The sequence below is a fragment of the Saimiri boliviensis genome, chromosome 8 (genome assembly GCF_048565385.1).
Source record: "Saimiri boliviensis isolate mSaiBol1 chromosome 8, mSaiBol1.pri, whole genome shotgun sequence".
NCBI lineage: Eukaryota > Metazoa > Chordata > Mammalia > Primates > Cebidae > Saimiri > Saimiri boliviensis.
This window is the reverse complement of record NC_133456.1, coordinates 79,636,430-79,657,770: the sequence shown is the minus strand read 5'-3', so window position 1 is coordinate 79,657,770 and position 21,341 is coordinate 79,636,430. Positions and strand designations below refer to the sequence as shown.

At 34.5% G+C, this 21,341-nt stretch overlaps 1 protein-coding gene across 1 annotated transcript; it reads left to right on the top strand.

Moving 5' to 3' along the window:
- The first annotated feature begins 15,515 nt into the window (after nt 1-15,515).
- UTS2B (urotensin 2B) lies at nt 15,516-20,874 on the top strand. Its single transcript, XM_010337888.3, is given in 4 exon segments — nt 15,516-15,799; nt 17,380-17,394; nt 19,784-19,863; nt 20,600-20,874. Coding segments are annotated over 4 exon segments (477 nt in total). The 5' UTR covers nt 15,516-15,692.
- Nucleotides 20,875-21,341: the final 467 nt, after the last annotated feature.

Below are 21,341 nucleotides of genomic sequence, written 5' to 3'. Positions count from 1 at the left end.
GAGGAGTTTACATCATTCTTAAAACTCAATGTTGTACCTTCGTCCCAAACAATACTGCCCCTGATGGAAGTATAATGAAGGCACTGCAAGGTCTAACTGCTCCTTCCAATGATTTAGCCAAAAACTCAGGGGTAAATGACCCCTACACAGGGTGGCTAGAAAATGGTTCAGTAAATGGAAAGGAATCATAGCCTCAATTCTTACTTCTCTTGCAGTCACAGTATTTGCACTCATTCTTGCTGGGTGTTGTGTCATACCATGCATCCGTGCAAAAACTCATAGAAACAGCACTTCCTAAAACCTCCCTTAACTCTCCGCCACCTTCTCTAAGTCTAGGTGGAGGCTCCCAAGCCTCAACTCTTGCACTCTGTGCACCCACAGGCTAAGCACCATGTGGAACCTGCCAAGGCTTATGGCTTGTATCCCCTGAAGCAGCACCCTGAGCTGTATGTACCTGTGTGCCTTTTAGATGTGGCTGGAGCTGGAGCACCTGGGCTGTGAAGAGCAGTGTCCTGAGGCTGCACAGGGCACTGGGGTCCTTGCCTTGGCCCACAAAACCATCCTTCCCTCCTAGGCCCCTGGGCATATGATGGAAGGGACTGTTCCCAAAAGTCTCTGAAATGCCTTGGAGGCCTTTTTCTTACTGCCATGGGTATGAGCATTTGACTACCTTTTATTCATGCAAATTTCTGTAGTTACCTTGACATTCTCCCCAGAAAATGGAGTTTTCTATTTTACTATATGGCTGGGCTGCAAATTTTCCAAACTTTTATGCTTTGCTTCCCTTTTAAATATAAGTTCCAACTTCAGATCCTTTCTTTGCTCCTGCCTGTGAGCATAGATTGTTAGAAGCAGCTGGGCTACATCTTGGATGCTTTACTGCTTAGAAATTTCTTCTGCCACCCTAAATCATCACTCTCACATTCAAAGTTCCACATATCCCTAGAGCAGGGGCATAATGCATCCAGCCTCTTTGCTAGCAATGAAAGTAACCTTTGCTCCAGTTCCCAATAAGTTCCTCATTTTCATCTGAGACGCCCCCCCCCATCTTGGACTTTACTGTCATTATCATTATCAGGATTTTAGTTACTACCATTCAACAAGTCTCTAGGAAGTTCCCAGTTTTCCCTCATCTTTCTGTCTTCTTCTGAGCCCTCCACACTCTTCCATCCTCTTCTTGTTACCCAGCTCCAAAGCCACTTCCACGTTTTCAGGTGTCTTTATAACAGTGCACTACTCCTTGGTACCAATTTTCTGTATTAGCCCATTCTCACACTGCTATAAAGAAATACCTGAGACTGGGTAATTTATAAAGAAACAAGGTTTAATTGGCTGACAGTCCTGCAGGCTTTACAGAAAGCGTAATGGCTCTGGGGAGGCCTCAGGAAACTTACAATCATGTCTGAAGGCAGAGGGAAAGCAGGCACATCTTTACACTGCCAGAGCAGGAGGAAGAGAGAGAGTGTTGAGGGGCTACACACTTTTAAACAACCAGATGTCATGAGAACTCAGTCACCGTCATGAGAACAGCAAGGGAGAAATCCACCCGCACGATCAAAACACCTCCCTCCAGGCCCCACTTCCAGTATTGGGGATTACAATTTGACATGAAATTTGGGTGGGAACAAAAATCCAAACCATATCACCAAGTTAAAGCAGTGACTTTTTAAGGAATTCAATGTATACATTTTTCACAAGGTTATTGTGGGACTATTATTGTTCTAGGTACTACATTGGGAGTTAAATATATCTGAATCTTGGCCGGGCACGGTGGCCCACGCCTGTAATTCCAGTACTTTAGGAGTCCGAGGACAGATCACGAGGTCAAGAGATCAAGACCATCCTGGCTAACATGGTGAAACCCCATCTCTTCTAAAAAAATACAAAAATTAGCTGGACATGGTGGCACATGCCTGTAGTTCCAGCTACTCGGGAGGCCGAGGCAGGAGAATTGCTTGAACCCAGGAGGCAGAGATTGCAGTGAGCCGAGATTGTGCCACTGCACTCCAGCCTGGTGCCTGGCTACAGAGCAAGACTCTCTCTCAAAAAGATTAATATATATGCTACAACTAGACAACAGATGGTCATAAGAAAGGGTTCATTAGAATATTGCCACAGAGTGTTCAAAGACCTCAGATTTAATTAGCCTAAACATCTTACATGTTAGGGACAGAAGCCCAGCATTTGGTAGTCTCAATGTTATATGTCGGACGTAGAAAGATATTTACTTTCTAACATAGGTGACCAAGAACACTTAACCTGTCGAATGACAATGTAAATATTTAAGTGCATTATCACAATAAAGGAAGTTTTTAAAAAACTAATTTGCTAAGTATACAGATTATTTAAATTAGGATAATCAATGATAAAATAATTATCCACTTTAACACTCTGTGCCAGGTGCTCTGCTAAATATTTTATCTATTTTCTCCTTTAATCCCCACCCCAGGCTAGAAGGTATGTAGTGCAGTGAAAAATGAGGAATTACTATCCTTGTCCTCCAGCCATCCAGAATTTAGAGGGAGACCCAGACTTCGACTTAATTACTAACACACATATTGCAACAAGTAAAACAACACATTATATTGTGCTACAAGAATATGAAAGAAGCAGCAAGGAATTTTGTCCTAAGAAGAGGATCAAGGAATCATTTATTGGAAAAGATGACCTTGTATCTCAGATTTTTAAAATACAGTAATGCGTTTTCCAGGTAGATTAAATGAAGTATAAAGAGTCTCCAGACAAGGGAAATTGTGCGAACAAAGAAATGGTGGCTTGAAAGCAGTCTCCTCTCTCCGCTGCACAGTGAGGCAAGGTCTAAACCAGCTATCAGGGTAAAAGAAAAGAAAAAGCTGAAATGAGTGTGAGAGAAGAGCAAATGAGACTCAAGAAGTTAGTTCCTTATAAGAATAAAGTTAGGAAAGTGGCCAAGGACAGAAGTATTACATATTAATATTACTCTATGAGTCAGATACCTCTCAGGGACAAAACTTTGAGGATTATTCACAGTCCAAATCCAAAAGGCACACATAAGGAGAAAAGGCACAGAAGTTATAGGAAGGCTCTTCATTTGAAGAGATTCTCATTTAAAAAAAGGATTTTTTTTTTGTTCTTTCTCAATAACGACATTGACATCATTTCCTGAGCACAACAAGCATCATTACAGTTTATTGCCTGATCTAGGAATGCATTGAGGTGTTCATCTATTTTTAGTTAATTTGCCTATCAAATCGTCACAGTCATGTTTGATTCCTCTCTACCTCACTTGCTCAATGCCAGTTATATCCTCCACTTAGGAGAAAAACAGCTAAATATGCCAGCCTTTGATTTCTCTTGCTATCTTTTCCTCTAGGCAGTGAGACTCTGGATTTGAAATTCTCGGCCCTGCCTAATTTTGGAGATGCTCATTCTCTTACTTTCCTGAAGAAAGATCTATTTTGTGTGTAAAATCAGCAGGAGACTTCCCTCCAGCGGGTGGGATTTGAAATAGTTTTATAAGGAGAGACATGGAAGCACAAAGGGAACCATAACTGTTCTTTTACTATATTTCTTTGTTCATTTGTTTAATTATTAGATATTTCTGGGAAGATAATTATGTGCCAGGAATTGTGGTCACTGAACATAATAACCATATGTTCACAGTCCTGAACATGGCAACTATACACGGTGGCATATTTAAGCTTACAGTGTAATGGAGACAGATATTGAACAAAAACATAATTGATTTACAGTTGAGATATGAGCTATTCAGGAAATGTACACAGTGCAGTAAAAGGCTGTGACAGGATGACCCACTTAGTCTGGAGAAATCAGAGGAGATTTTGTTGAGGAAGTAACAACTTTAATTGAGGCTTAAAATGTGTGTGTCTAAGTGGCGGAAGGGGAGTATGCCTTCCTGCAGGTGCAAAGTCCTTGCGGCAGAAAGTAGCTTGACAGTTTTGAATAAGTGAAAGAAGGGTAATTGTGGTTGAATTACGAGAAGGGGAAGACAGATCTAGATGAGACTGAGAGGACTTTCTAGATCGTGTTATGACTTGCAATATTTATTCTATGGGTAATGGAAAACAGTTGAAGGATTTTAAACAGTAGTATTACAGACAGTCATTTGCATTTCCAAAAGATTAACAGCTTTGTAGAGAATGAAGGGGAGAAAGAGTGAATTTGAGAAGACTTCTTATTGAGGGTATTTCAACAGTGCAGGTGTTTAAGATGATACCTTTTTGGTCTAAAGAGCTGGTAAGATAGAAGGAAGTGAAAGGTTTTAGAAATATTTCAGAGACTTAATTGACAACTTAGTGATGGATTGGAAAAGAAGAGGCAACAGAGAAGAAAGAGTTTCTTGAATGAATTCCTGGGTAAATGGTCATGCCCTTTTTAAGATACTGAATACTGAAAAATAAATGAAACCTTAGGGTAAAATGAGTAGTTCACTTTGTGACATAGTTGAGAATCTTATAAGAAATCCAGGTGGGAAAGTGTCTTTGGATGCACAGGTGTGGTCCAAAAGAGGTGAGGAGAGAGGTATAACTTTTGGAGTCACTGACATGTAGAGTGACTCCATGTATCTCCCAGGAATACATTGAAATGTGACAAAGAAAATCTAGAATCAAACCCTGAGTAAGTTCATCTTTTAAAGGTCAGAGAGGGAGGAAATGGTAAAAGAAACTGAAAAACAGTAATCAGCAAAGTAGGAGAAAACAAGAAAACTGGGGAGTTTTCCAAGAAGCAGGCAGTTGTCAGCAATGGAGAAACTGCAAAGATACCCAGGAAAATGAGGACAGAAAAGTGCTTATTGGATTTAGCAGCAATAAGATTTTTAGAAAGGGCTGTTTTTAGTATTTCGGTAAAGGGAAAGGTGAAAGTGAGATTCAAATGAGTTGAAGAGTAAATATGTGAAAAGTATTAGAGGCCAAAAATTATTTCAAGTTTGGCCTCAATGGGATGGAAAGACATAGTAGGTAGAAGATTATGAGTGTCCCTCACCCAGTCTGGAGTGTAGTGGTGTGATCTTGGCTCATTGCAAGTTCTGCCTCCTGGGTTCAAGCAATTTTCCTGCCTCAGCCTCCCAAGTAGTTGGTACTACAGGTGTCTGCCACCATGTCCGGCTAATTTTTTTTGTATTTTTAGTAGACACGGGGTTTCACCATGTTGGTCAGGCTGGTCTCAAACTCCTGACCTCAGGTGATCCACCCACCTCAGTCTTCCAAAGTGCTAGGATTACAGATGTGAGCCACTGTGCCCTGCCAGGGTTTTTTTTGTTTGTTTTTTTAAATGATAGTTGGGAAAATTATAGAGGATGATTAAAGATGCAAACTATAAAAGGAATAATTGATAATATAAAAGCTCCTGAGAAGATTGGAAGAACACATGAAGAGACTCTGATCTTTGATAGTATGGAACTTTTATATATATATATATATATATAAATATATATATATATTTATATATATATTTATATATATATATATATATATATATATATATATATATATTTGAGATGGAGTTTCGCTCTTGTTACCCAGGCTGGAGTGCAATGGCGCGATCTCGGCTCACCACAACCTCTGCCTCCTGGGTTCAGGCAATTCTCCTGCCTCAGCCTCCTGAGTAGCTGGGATTACAGGCACGTGCCACCATGCCCAGCTAATTTTTTGTATTTTTAGTAGAGACGGGGTTTCACCATGTTGACCAAGATGGTCTCGATCTCTCAACCTCATGATCCACCCGCCTTGGCCTCCCAAAGTGCTGGGATTACAGGCTTGAGCCACCACGCCCGGCCAGGATAGAACTTTTTTAAAACTACCATCACCCCGGAAGCTGAAGAAAGGTGAGAACATGGACATTTATCATAGTTCATAGCTCCTGCTGGCTGAGGAGTCCATCCTTTAAATGGAGTCACAAATCATTTTCTTGACAGTTTTTTTTCCCTGTGGTCTTAATTCTGAGAGTATGTTTTCCTGCTGCTTACGACATGCTTAGGCTTAGAGAATTTTTTTCTTACAAAGACACTGCTAATTTACATTGGCATCTTCTAATAGAGCCTGGAGTTTGAATACAGTTTTTGCTTGCTTCCTATTACCAGGGCCTTTACATTTCAGATGAATCCTTGCTCAGTGGTTTCCCCTTAGTTAATGATTCGATAATGTTTTACCTTGTGTCATGTGCTACAAGTGAACGGTAGGTCTAATCCTTGACTCAGTATGGACCAAAATCCCCTACTCACTTCTACTTAGGCATCTTTCATGTTGTCAATCACTATTGAAGATATTGCTTGAAAATAAGCTAAACTTCCACATTACAGCATGTTTGAATTTGAAAAGTCCTGCTGCCATGCTCACTCACTAGATCAAATCCCCTTCTGGGTGAAATGTCTGTATATCTCACGGCTCTTCTTAATAAAGATGAGACAAAATATTTATAGATTTAAAAAATATAATAAAATTTAAAGGACTGGTGATATTACTGCCAACTTTACAGGGGCAAAATAGTTATAAAGGAATAATATGAATGATTGAATGCCAACAATTAGAAACCTGTATGGAATGGATAAATTCCTAGGAAGACACAAATTAGCAAAACCAAATTAAGAAGAAATAGAATCATTCTATAGCAGTAAAAAGGTTGAATCAGGGCCGGGCACGGTGGCTCACACCTGTAATCCCAGCACTTTGGGAGGCCGAGGCGGGCAGATCACGAGATCAGGAGATTGAGACCATCCTGACTAACATGGTGAAAACCGGTCTGTTCCACAAATACAAAAAATTAGCCAGGCGTGGTGGCACACGCCTGTAGTCCTGGCTAGTCAGGAAACTGAGGACAGAGTTAGTTAGACTCTGTCTCAGTAAAAAACAAAAAGCAAACAAAAAAACCCCAGGTTGAATCAGTATTTCAAAATAACTTCCTGCAAAAAAACAACAGATGAATTCACCATTCAATTCTACCAAATGCTTAAGGAAGAATTAACAGCAATCCTTTACAAACTCTTCAAAAACTTAGAAGAGATCATTCTCAATTCATTCTCCAAGGCCAGTATTACCCTGATATCAGAACTGGACAATGTCATAACAAAATAAAACTACAGAACCTCTCTTATAAATATAGATATAAAAATTCCTAATAAAAGCTAATAAACAGTCCAGCAACATATAAAAATATCACACAACATGGCCAAATAAGATTTATCCCAGGAATACAAGGTTCATTTAACAAACTAAAATTAATTACTGTTATACACCATATTAACAGAGTAAATGATGAAAATTTTATTATTTTTTTTCTTTCTTTATTTTTTTGAGACAAAGTCTTGCTCTGTCGCCCAGGCTGGAGTACAGTGGTGCCATCTCCACTCACTGTGATCTCTGCTCACTGCAACCTCCGCCTCCCAGAAGAATTTCATTCTACAGTCATCTCAATAGAGAGGAAAGGGCATTTGACAAAATGTAACACACTTTCATAATGAGAACACTCAGCAAACTTGGAATTGAAGGGAACTTCTTCAATCTGGTAAAGGATAGCTACAAAAAAATCCAGAACTAACATCATACTTAACAGTAAAAGTTGAAAGCTTTATCCTCTAAGCTCAGGAAAAAGACAAAGAGGTCCACTTTCACCATTTTTATTCAACATTGTACTGCAGGTTCTAGCCAGGACAATTAGGTAGGAAAAAGAAATAAAAGATACCCAAATTGAAAAGGAAAGAGTAGGCCGGGCGCGGTGGCTCTCACCTGTAGTCCCAACACTTTGGGAGGCCAAGGCAGGCGGATCAAGCAGATGGGAGACCATCCAGGCCAATTTAGTGAAAACCCATCTCTACTAAAATATAAAAATTAGCCGGGAGTAATGGCGCTCACCTGTAGTCCCAGCTACTTAGAAGGCTGAGGCAGGGGAATTGCTTGAACCGGGAGGCGGAAGTTGCAGTGAGCCAAGATAGCACCACTGCACTTCAGCCTGGCGACAGAGCAAGACTCCGTCTCAAAAACAAAAAAACAAAAAAACAAAAAAAAGCAATCTATGAACAAATACATAAACATATTGGAGTTAATAAAAGAGTTAAGCAGATTGCAAGATATAAGATCAATACACAAAATTTGATTATACTTTCATGTTCTAGTAAAGAACAATGCAAAAATAAAATTAAGAAAATAATTCTGGCTGGGCGCGGTGGCTCAAGCCTGTAATCCTAGCACTTTGGGAGGCCGAGGCGGGTGGATCACGAGGTCAAGAGATCAAGACCATCCTGGTCAACATGGTGAAACCCCGTCTCTACTAAAAATATAAAAAAGTTAGCTGGGCATGGTGGCGCGTGCCTGTAATCCCAGCTACTCAGGAGGCTGAGGCAGGAGAATTGCCTGAACCCAGGAGGCAGAGGTTGTGGTGAGCTGAGATCACGCCATTGCACTCCAGCCTGGATAACAAGAGTGAAACTCCATCTCAAAAAAAAAAAGAAAATAATTCCACTTAAAACAGCATCAAAAGGATAAAATATTAAGGAGTAAATTGAACCAAAGAAGTGTAAGACTTGTTCACTGAAAATTACAAAATAACATTGAAAGAAATTAAAGACCTCATTAATTATAAAGATATTCTGTGTTCACGGATCCAGGTATAACATTTTTAAGGTAGCAAACTTCTCCAAGTTGATTCACAAATTCAGTGCAACCTCTATCAAAATCTTAGCATCCCCCCACCCCGCAACATTTATTTTTTCCAGAAACTGATAAGTTGATTCTACAATGCACATGGAAATGAAAAGAATATAGAGAAATCAAAACAGCTTTGCACAAAAGATGATTAGAAGTCTCCCACTCTCCAATTTCAAGGCTTACTACAAAGTTACATTAATAAACAATATTTCATTTGTATAAGAATGGACACATTGGTTAATGGAATAAAATTTAGACCTCAGAAATAAAACCATACAGCTACGACAAAATACCAAGACTATTCAATGGAGGAAATAATTATCTTTTAAACAAATGTGGTAAGACAACTAGATATTCACATGTAAAAATAAATAAATAAAAGTAAAGCCCAACTTCACACCATATATAAAATTTAACTCAAAATAGATCAAAGACCTAAATTTTAGAGCTTAACTATAGAACTATTAGATGATAATATAGGCATAAATCTTTGTGACTTTGAATTAGGTAATAGTTTCTTAGATATGGTACTCAAAAAACAAGAAACAAAAGAAAAAAGATACATTAAACTTTATTCAAATAAAACACTTTGTTCTTCAAAGGGCATGATCAAGGAAGTGAAAATACCCTCAGATTGTGAAAAAAATGTTTTCAAATTATATATTTGATAAGGAACTAGAATCCAGAATACAATAAACTCTTACAACTTAATAAAAGGACTCGATTTTCAAAAAGGGCAAAGTATTTGAACAGACGTTTCTACTTTATTTCAACAAATACAGGACATTGTTAATTCTTAAATGAAAAAAAGAAATCCAAGCACCATCTTGTCAGGGTGTCAGAACCTCTACTTTCGCTTGCTTCCTTCTGCTTTTTTTTTTTCCCCCCAATCATTTAACTACATGTAAGGAATTCTAACCAAGAATTAATAGTCAGAGAGAAGTAAAAATAAAATAGTTCAGTTCAACTTTTTATTTTCTCACTACAAAAAAAGGAATAATGCCAACAGCTTTCTGGAGTCTGAAAGTAATTATTCAAATTAGTTTGAGTCACTCACTCATTACGAGAAATAGCTAAGATGCAAGTGAATCTTAAAGCTATCTGTTACCCGTACGTTGTAACTTGATGATGTCTTCATTGACAAAATGCAAATGTTATTTGTATCCTCTAATTGATACACAGACTAAGTGATCAAAGTATTGCTATTGATAATACAAAGTTCAAATGTTTCTGAGTTTTATTTAAAAAAGGGGCTCTCTGTTATTGGAGCAGTCAATCATTTTCCATCTCTGTGTTTCCCCAGTTGTGATATGTGGGCAAGAGATCATTCGGGTTAAGCATGTGGCTCGGTGTTGAATAGAAGTGGGTTTCACTTTTGGCTCCCAAACTGTCTTGTTTTACTGTAAAAGGTGAAAAATTTAATTGTTGTACAATTGTTGAAGGATTGCTATAGAAAATAAATAAGGGGTGTAGTACATGGACCTGGCATGGGATGATTGCTCAATAAATGGCAACAATAATATTGCTATATACTGTAACTGTGTATAACAAGAACTCCCCAAACAAATATACTAATTTCATTTATCCATCCAATGCAATCAACAGGAAACATCTGCTTTTATTTGAATGATTTGGTTATGCACTCATGACAAGAAGTGAGTATTTTATTAAGGAGAGAGAGAAAGAAGAGATTTCATCAAAGGTCTTTACAGACTTTCCCCCAAAGTAGATGGAAATGGTCATGGAAAAGGGAATTCTTTGTCTATTTCTGCTTTTTAAAAATTAATTAATTAAAAACGTGACAAAATTCTATACATCTATTGTGTACAACATGAAGTATTGAAATATGTATATATTATGTTATGACTAAATTGAGGAAATTAGCATATGATTCCCTCACATACAAATTTTTGTATGGTGAGAAAACTTAAAATTCACTTCTTTAGTGATTTTCAACAATAAAATACGTTGTTATCAATGGTAGTTACTAGGCTATACAGTGGATTTCTGAAACCTACTCCTGCTGTCTAACTGATATGTTGTATCTTTTAAACATCTCTTTCACATTCTCCCTTCCCCACAGCCCAAGCTCCTAGTAAGTACCATTCTCCTCTGTGCTTCTAAGAGTTAATCTTTTCTTAGATTCCACATAAAGTGAAATTATGACAAATGTAAATATTTGTCTTTCTGCGCCTGTCTTATTTGGTTGAACATAATATCCTTCAAATTTATCTATTTTATCACAAATGAAAGGATTTCCTTCTTTTATAAGAAAGAATGTTTCTTTTATAAGAAACACTTCCATTGTTTATATATACCATGTTTTCTTTATTCTTTCATCCCATCATAGACACAGGTTGATTCCATATCATGTCCATTGGGAATAATGCTACAATGAATATATTAGTGCACTGAACATACTAATTTTATTTCTTTTAGATATATAAACAGTAGTGGGATTGCTGGATCATATGGTAGTTCTACTTTTAATTTTTTGAGAATCCTCCATAAAGTCTTTTGCTTATTTTAAAGCTGGGCTATCTTTCTGATATTGATTTGAGTTTCTCATATATTTTGGATACTAACCTCTGTACAAAAACTGTTTTGTTTGATGCAGTGTTACTTGTCTATTTTTGCTTTTGTTGCTGGTGCTTTGGAACTGTATCTAAAAAAAATTATTGCTCAAATCAATGTCATGAAGCTTTTCAGCTGTGTTTTCTTCCCAGTAGTTTTACAGTGTCAGGTCTCAAGTCTTTAATCTACTTTGAGTTAATTTTTCCATATATTGTGGAACAAGGACCTCTTTTTTTTCTTCTGCATGTGAATATTCAGGTTTTTTTGATACCGCTTATTGGAAAGACTCTCCTTTCCCTGTTGTGTGTTCTTGGCATCTTTGTTGAAAATCAATTTATCTTAAATGGGATTTATATCTGGAATTTCTATAACATTCCATTTGCATTCTATTTATCTATTTATCTGTTTTTATGCCAGTGGCATGCTCTTTTGATAATGATAATATTGTAGTATATTGTAGTAATGTAGTGTATGTGATGCAATTTTTGCTCAAAATCATTTTGGCTATTTGGGGTCTTCTGTAGTTCCATACAAATTTTAGAATTGCTTTTTTCTATTTCTGTACAAAATGTTATTGGAATTTTAAGAGGGACTGCATCGAAGCTATATATCACTTTCGGTAGCACGTACATTTTAACAATATTAATTTTTCCAATTCATGAAAGCAGGCTATCTTTCCATTTGTTTGTGTCTTTCATCAATGTTTTATTGTTTTCAGTGTACGGTCTCTTACCTTCTTTGATAAATGTATTCTTAAGAAGGTTTTTGAGATATCTATTGAAAATGACATTCTTGATTTCGTTTTTGGATAGACCATTGTTAGTATATACAGAAGCCAGTGATTTTTTTTTATTTTAAATTTAAATTTTGTATCTTGGAATTTTAATGATCTAATGATATTTCTAACTGGTTTGTGGAATTTTTAGTGTTTTCTATATACATGATCATGCCATCTGCAGCAGGAAAAATTTAACTTCTTCCTTTCCTATATGGATGCCTTTTCTTTCTGTATTTTTTTCTGATTGTTCTAGACACATTTTCTTTCTTTTTTGATTCTTCAGGCTAGGACTTTGAGTACAACATTGAACAGTAATGGTGAGAGTGGGCATACTTATTTTGTTTCTGATTCTAGAAAATATGCTTTCAACTTTTTACCTTTGAATATAATGTTAGCTATGGGCTTTATTGTGCCAAGGTACATTCATTGTATACTTAATATGTTGAGAGTTTTTATCATGAAAGGATATGCATTTTATCATGTTTTTTCTTCATCTATTGAAATTATCATATAGTTTTGTTCTTTGTTCAATTAATTTGGTAGATCACATTTATTCATTTGTGTATGTGAACCATCCTTGTATCCCTACGATAAATCACACTTGATCATGGTGAATGATCCTTTTAATTTGTTGTTGATCTTGGTTTGTTAGTATTTTGCTGAGGACTTTTGTGTCAACGTTTGTTACGGATACTGGCCTGTAACTTTTTCTTGTAAAGTCTTCATTCTGGCTTCGATATCAGAGTAATGCTGGCCTAATAAGTTTGGAAGTATTATTTCTTCTTAATATTTTTGGAAGAGTGTGACAATGATTTGTATTAGTTACTTAAATGTTTGGTTGAATTCAGCAGTGAAGCCATCAGATTTTTTTCTGGGATTTTTTTTTTTTTTTTTTTTTTTGATGGGAGACTTTTTATTACCAACCCAATGTATTTACTCATTACTGATCTGTGCAGATTTTCTATTTCCTCATGATTCAGTCTTGGTAGGTTGTTTGAATTTAGAAATTTATTAGTTTTTTCCAGGTTATCCAATTTGTTGATATACAGTTGCTTGTAGTGGTCTCATGATCAATTGTATTTCCGTGGTATCAATGATAATTTCTTCTATTACATTCTTTCTGACTTTGTCTTCTCACTTTTTATCTTAGTCAAGCTAACGTTTCGTGGATTTTTCTTACCTTTTCAAAAAAACAAGTCCTACTTACATTGTTCTTTTCTATTGTTTTTCTAGTCTCTATTTCATTTAATCTGCTATGATCTTTATTATTTATTTCCTGTAAGGAACTTTGGGCTTAGTTTGCATTTGTTTTTCTAGTTTCTTGAGATTTAATAGATTTTTTTCTTTGAGACAGAGTTTCAATCTTGTTGCCCAGGCTGGAGTGCAATGGTGCGATCTTGGCTCACCTCAACCTCTGCCTCCCAGGTTTAAGCAATTCTCTTGCCTCAGCCTCCCAATTAGCTGGGATTACAGGCATGCACCACCACATCTGGCTAATTTTGTATTTTTGGTAGAGATGGGGTTTCTCCATGTTGATCAGGCTGGTCTCAAATTCCTGACCTCAGGTGATCTGCCCATCTCAGCCTCCCAAAGTGTTGGGGTTACAGGTGTGAACCACCATGCCTGGCCTTTTTTTTTTTAATATAGACATTTATTGGTACAGACTTGCCCCTTAGAACTACTTTTGCTGTATTCCATAAATTTTGGTACATCATGTGTTCATTTTCATTTGTTTCCAGATATTCTTATATTTCTCTTTTAATTTCTACTTTGGTCTATTAGTTGTTTAGGAAACATATTGTTTAATTTTCATATATTTGTGAATTTTATGAAATTACTTATTATTGATTTCTATTTTCATACCATTGTGGTTGGAGAAGATACATAATATGACTTGATCTTAAATTTGTTAATTGTTTGTGGCCTATCACATGACATATCCTGGAGAATGTTTGGTTTGCACCTGAGAAGTATGTGTATTCTGCTGCTGGATGAAATGTCCTGTATATGCTTGTTAGATTCACTTGGTCTATAGTTTCATTTAAGTCTTATGCCTCCCTATTGATTTTCTGTTTGTATGATCTTTTCATTGTTGAAAATGCAGTATTGAAATCACCTACTATTATTGTATTACAGCTGATCTCTCTCTTCAGATCTATTAATATTTGCTTTATAATTTTAGCTGCTCTGATGTTTGGTACAGACATATTTAAAATTATTATATCCTTTTGATGAATTGTTCCCTTTATCATTACATAACCAGCTTCATCTCATTTTACATTTTGTTTATATATAGTTTATATATGTATATATATGTATTTTTGTTTATATATAAAATATATATTATATGTATTTTATATATATATATATATATATATATATATATATTTGTTGTTGTTATATATAGTGGATAAATAAACAAAATGTTGTGGCAATCCAAAGGAGAAAAAAAGTTATGACTGAAAGCAGAAAAAGAATCCAGAAAACTAAACTAAACAGTTCTGGTGGCATTTGATCCATAGCTTCAGAAATCAGGAGTTAAAATGGCTGGTTGTAGAATAAAGGATTCTAGGCAGACATGTCAGCAACCTCTGAAGTGAAGAAAGTGAAGCATATGTTCATGAATTACTAATGTGGCTGGTACACAAAACTATACAGGGAAAAGTGAACCTGTAAAAGGAAAACAAGCCTAAATAAGTATCAAACTAAGTAATTTAGGTTTTATTCAGAAACTTTATTAAAGCAATGGGTTAGTAAAAAGTTTAGTCATTCTCCTTAGTTAATACCACCATGTCCTGCAGTGTATGCACTGGAACAGAGTCAATTTTAGAGTCAATACATCCAAAGTCTTTTGGGACAAGTAAATGCCAAGACCAGAGGTCATTGTATTATAGCATCCCTGGAGCCATAAAATTGAAATTGGAGACACACTGAAAGACTTTGACTTAAAAAGAAAACCATCATAATTAAAGCAAGTATTAAAGAGAGTAACTAATGGAACATTTGCCAGCTTTGAGTTAATTAAATTCAGCCTTACTTTTTAAAAGTGCTGCTTACAGCAAAATGAAACCATCCTTTTCTAATACAGTGAGACAGTAATGTGATCCCAGTATGATTCATTTCAAATTTGAGCTTTTCTCCACTTTATTCAGTTGGTTAAGAATAAAGTGATAGTTGCAACTAACATCACTAGCAGGAAGACTGCCACCTGGCTCAGTGTAGTCAAATGAAAAACATTGTTCCCATTTTTACCTGCCCTCTATGTCTCAGCTTTAGTATTAAAAAGATTTGAGGTTAATCAATCCTGGAATCAGGAAATTAAACAATACATTATGAAAATCCAACAAACAGTTTTTTATTTCAAGATTTTCCTTCATGCTTGTGCATCTATTTGAATGTGTGGGCATGCATAGGAATGCCTGCTTTTAGTGAAATGGGTGGGTATAAGATGTATTGATTGGATTCTTCCTGCCATTGACTATGTAACTAACCTGTCACTTCTCCAAGTAGTGACTCATGTTGACAGAGTGCATTGTATCTTATAGCTTTCTTTTCTTTTTCTCTTTTTCCTTTATCCAGAGCATTTGTAACTGAAGCACACTTGCCTTTTGCAACTAAGCTCTACTGAATTCCAAAGCCATAGAAATATCCATCTTAACCTGGAAAGTCAGTTTCTTTGCTAGCTCAGAAAGTTTTTTAACATGAACAAGATCCTCTCAAGCACTCTTCGCTTTGGACTCCTAACTTTGTTATCTGTGTTGATCTTTTTACAATCTGTGCATGGACAGCCATATCTTACCCAAGGTACGTACACATCAATTTAAAATCTTACAGGTGGGTAAGTCTTATATTTCTATTTGAATAACTTTGATTTTTCTGCCATTGTTGAAATAATGTTTTAAGAAATAAGTATTAGTTAATGGCCGAATTTCCCTTAAGTAGTTGCTGATCAGAATTAAATATCATCTTCAATACTGTTCCTCTCAAGTAGACTAAATTTACCCAAAATTTTACCCAAATTAATTTTACCCAATATTGCACTAAATTAATTTCAACTATACTTTTTTAAAAATATTGGGGCACTTGTTTCTCACTTGTAGTCCATGACCAAAGATTGGGAATGTGTAAATAGTAATACATTCTTCATATTTCAAAAGTGTATCTTGGGGAAAGGAAAGATTTTCATAAGTTATTTATGAAAAGAGAATACAACAAAGAAAAACAAATCAAGATAGAAACTTGTATTTGCAGAGATTTGAGGAAAATAAAGCATTGGGGGAAATCGTAGCAGTTTCAGGAGGATGATGCCAGCACCTACATTACACATTATTTATCAAGTTTCCAACATACTTAGGATACTTATGTTAAATGAAACAATTCCATCTATGACATCTACAAAATATACACCATGATAAAATTAGTGACAACAAGTTTCTGCTTTTATAATATTGCAATTTATGTAATTGTTCTTTAAAATTTTTGGTGTGTCTATAGAAAAAGTAGCTCTTAAACTGAGACTCAGTAGAGCTAGATTTAGTGATAGTTTATTAGGTAAATAACTTAGGCTTTAACACATCTCTTTATGTTTCCAAAATAGTGACTTAAAGTAATGCTCTCTAATATCTTTTTCAGCTTAAAATTATTGCTGTTTCTTTCATCAAACTTGCTTCCTAGTCAGGAAGAGGGAGATAACCTTTTATTCTCAGCTTACTTAGGGAGAACCAAGACAGAATGTAATAAATTTTGTTTACATGGCACTAGATTGAGAAAAGGGATCAAGTTTCCCATTTCTGATTCTAATTCATTTTTACTAGACCTCGTCACTTCAGTCAATAAAAATTAGAGTAGTTCTGTTGGCAGTGGAAATAAAATTGCATAATTTCTAATTGTTTATTATGAGGATTTTTTCCCATTGAAAAACAAGTAGTCTTGGAGACCTAAATACAAGCCTGGGAATCAAAAATTCTGGATTTTATCCATAACACTCACATTTTGACTTTGGCCAGCCACAATCATTGCATTTGGCAGGTCTCCATCGCTCTTTCTATGAAATAATGAGATTTCCAATGTTTCTAACATAATGTAAATATGAGAGGAAATACGTAATTATTTTTGAAGACTTTGCAAAATTAACATTAGGTAACTGTAGCTTTTAATTTCATGTGTATTTGAAATAGAGAAAAATCTGCCTCTAAAGCATTTGCTAGATTGCATTTAAATAACACCTCTGACCTCAGAATGCCACACAGAGATAATGCATGTATCATTGACAGCATAGTGGAATTATTTCTCTCAGAGACCTCTTTGATGTCAGTTTTATTATATGTAAATAAGAAAGATTATATTATTAGGAAGTTCATTTTCTATCTAAATAGTCCAAAATTACAGTGAGGTCTTCTCTATGTATATATATTTTAAATCATCTATGTTACTTCTTTTAGTCTTTTAATATAATTTTAAAATAAACATTTATCTGCTGACACAGACTGCAAATTTGGGGTTATCAGCTTTTTTCTATGTGTCAGAACTATCCAAGACAAATGACACAATCCTCCTAGCTTACATTTGGTAGGGACCATATAAAAGTGTGCCTCAGGGACTAGGCCTGAAATTGGGCAAACTGCCTAATACAAAGGAGGAAGAAAGAATATCATGACAAAGAAGATTATGAAAAATTTATTTTGCAGAATATTATCGTTGTGGGAGTTTCCAGATTTCTTTTTCGTAAAATTTCTAGTCTCTATGCAGTAAAAACCTTCCCATGTAAATGGAAGGCAAAGAGACAACTGAACATTTTAAGATTGAGTATCTCAAATAGTAATGAATCAGTATTTTCTGTGTAATATTTGCAAAAACACTCTCTCATGTCGAAGAAGCTTTGCCATCTTTTGTGCCAAATGCGCATCTACACTCAGATATTTTGTATTCAAATATTTCCTTTTAATATTAACTCTGCTCAAAGATAGAAACATTAAGGGTATATATATATATATATATATATATATATATATATATATATATGTATATATACAATATATATTCTTTTAAAGCTATATCTGTTTTAAAACTAAGTATGAAAACAAGAAATGACTGATTTTCTATTTTTTTTAGCCAATATTTCACTTAACTTTGGAAGTCAACTTTCTAAAATTTCTTGAGAAAACTTTTTTTTTTTTTTTTTCAGAGACTCCTGTAAAAGAGTTTTTTTTTTAAGAGATAGTGATAAGGAATTTCTGAAGACAAGTAGTTACGGAGGTATAATTACTGGAAGCAAGACTAATATAGAAAGGCAAAATATATCAGTTTTGTTTTTTGAAAAATGTTTCACTTTATGCAAAGGAATGGACTATGAATTAAGGGGAAAAAACCTTTATATTCATTCTCTTCTAGTTAGATTACTCTCAGTCATATACATTTTTTAAGTTGAAGGTAATGATTGTTTCTCTTATAATTGTCTTTCTGAAACAAGTAGTTATTATTATGTCTCTAAAATATCCCTTCTTTTTTTCAATGAAAATATTTTAAAGACTATAATTTAACATTTTTAACGAGTGATTAAAATAAAAATTACATTATTTCATAATAATATATTTCTTTTAAACTAAACTCTCTCTGAGGGTCTTTGTATAATTGATGCTGAGCAAAATTTGATATTCTGTTGGTATTTTAAATACTCAAAAGAGAATTTTACAGATAATATTTATGTTTATGAAGCAAAGAAAATTGAAGAATTGAACAACAATTAAGTACCTTTGGTTAAGGTAGAAAGCTGTGATCTTGTCACCTTCCCCAAACTATTCATTTTCTTCTTTTAATTAGCCATTTAATTGTTTGAATTTATCAACTAATATTTTGTAGACACAGGAAAGACAGATGATTTTAAGAAATATTCTAATGAACTTATAAGCCATTTCTCCAGCTGAAATCACAGTACTCACTCCTAAATGTAAACCTCATTAATATTGCTTCTACTCACACTCTATCAGTCAGTACAAGGAGATTGGGAGAAGAAAAAACTATTTTACAGAAATTATGTGATAAAGGTTTGACTTTTCAGACTATCTCACAAAAGTTCATTGTAATATACTAATTAGTATTTCAACTGAATTATTTGTTAATGGATATTTTGTTGAATCTTCATGTTTTATAGCTTGTTAGAAATCTGTTGTCTCAATTTCTACTCCAGAGTAAAGATAATTATAGTACTGAGACAGGCACCTGAGGAATGAATGGCTGTGATGTAAATTGACAAAGATGAAAAGCTGTCAATATGAAAGAGGTAGACACCATCCTAGCTCTGCCACAGTCTTTTTTGGATGCTATAAAGGAAATACTTGGAACACAAACTGGCTTATATATAAATGTGTATATTAGATAAAAATCACAAAATAGAATGTTATTTTTTCTTTTGAAAACTACTTTTAGTTTATACTTATGTTAAATAAAATAGTAGAAAATTCCAGAAACACTGATTAAAGGAAAGTTAAACTCCAGTTGTACTACTCAGAAGCAATCACAGGTAAAACTTTAGGGTACAACCCTCCAGGTATACACATATATTCTCTCCCTCTCTGTTTCTGTCTCTATTTGACTGTTCATACACATTCAATATATATTTAGCAATTTTTTAAATGACCCATCCCTTTGGATTACACACTCTCTCTACATTTCTTTAGTTGGTAAATATACAAATTGATAGTTTCCTGTAAGACCAATTTAATTGGAAATATTTTCAGTTATGCAGATTGAAAATCATGATTTTTGATCATTACACAAAATGAAATATTTCCAGATAAAAATATACAAATCGTGAGGAACTATTGCTGGCTCTACAGAATAAAAATTTTGATCTTCAAAGACCTTTCAACACTGGTGAGTTAAGAATAAAGCCAAGCTCAATTTATTAAAAAATAACAGAATCTATTTTGTCTTGGGACTTGCTTTTTCTAAATGTTCATTTACATTAAATGAAATAATTACTCTTTTATATACTACACTAAATATTTAAGTTTTTTTGTTTTATATTTATGTTAAATCCATGGAGTTATTAACAAATATTAAAAGGCTATTTTGGTCAATTTGAAGGTCCTAACCATGTTTTAACAAATGTTTCAAAAGTATCATATTTATAGGTTTCTTTCTAGAAACTTCAAAAATTAACTGAAGTTTTTTGTAGTTATTTTAACATTATTTTTAATCAAATTCTTTCAATTTTAGGAATGGTTGGAGTACAGATGATGAATAAAAAATTTAGGCTATACCAATTGAGATTATTTTTATTTGAAGAACAGGAGAATCTGACTTACAAATATCCCTCAGTTTGCCCTCCAAGAAATGATTGAGATTTTGTCAGAAATTTAGAAGTCTAGTCTATAGAGAAAATGTGACAATATGATACTGTGGTACTCTTCCATACAACATCTATTCTAAAATGTCTGTATTTATAGAACTCTCTTTTTTCTTCCTTTGCTTTCATTCCCTTCCTTTTTCTTTCTTTCTTTCTTCCTTTCTTCTTTTCTTTCTTCCTTCCTTTCTTTCTTCCATTTTTTCTCTTTTATTTCTTTCTTTTATCCTTCTTCAACAAAGAAAAGCACGGTTTTTAAAGAAGACAAATTACTTATCATTTTACAATTTTAACAGCTGGAAAAGCTAAAAGAAGAGCTAATGGAGGTGATGGATTCTGAGACATCCTATGCTGTAGATGGTCTATTCTCTTCTTATCCCAGCAAGCGAGGCAAGCTTTTGTTTCAGGGTTTTAAGACTGACTTCCAAAAGATTATTTTTGCAGTTATTTCTGAGAGGAAGAAGATTGAGCTGGCATTTCTTAATCTTGTGGTGGTGATCAATATAAAGGCTCACAGTTTTAAAAATGTATTCCAATAAAAGTGTTATCATATAAACATATTTGAGCTTTCTGGTATTTACAACAGGGGGTGGCAAGGGCACACTTCTCAGATTTAAATAACATAGGTCCTTATTGTTTCATATAAACTCTGGTTTACCCTTGCTATTTTGGTTTAAACACTGAAGCCGCAAAGAGCACAAACAGAAATAATCAATTTTAAGTTTCACAGAATCTATTCTGACATAAGGAGAAAATTCACTGGTATAACACTTGTACCTTGGAAACTTGTTCCAAGGTTTGATTCATAGTATTTAATTTTAGAAAGCTTACTTTTCTGGATTACGCTTTTGGATAATTTTTTTTTAAGAAATTCTTGTTTCTTACTTTGTTTTTATTTTTGAAAAAAAATTGTATTACTGTTTCTTTGTTCATGTAATGATGAGAGTTTTCCTAAGGCTTATTTATTTTTACTTGTCCCTATCCCAGATTTGTCTTTAACTTCTGT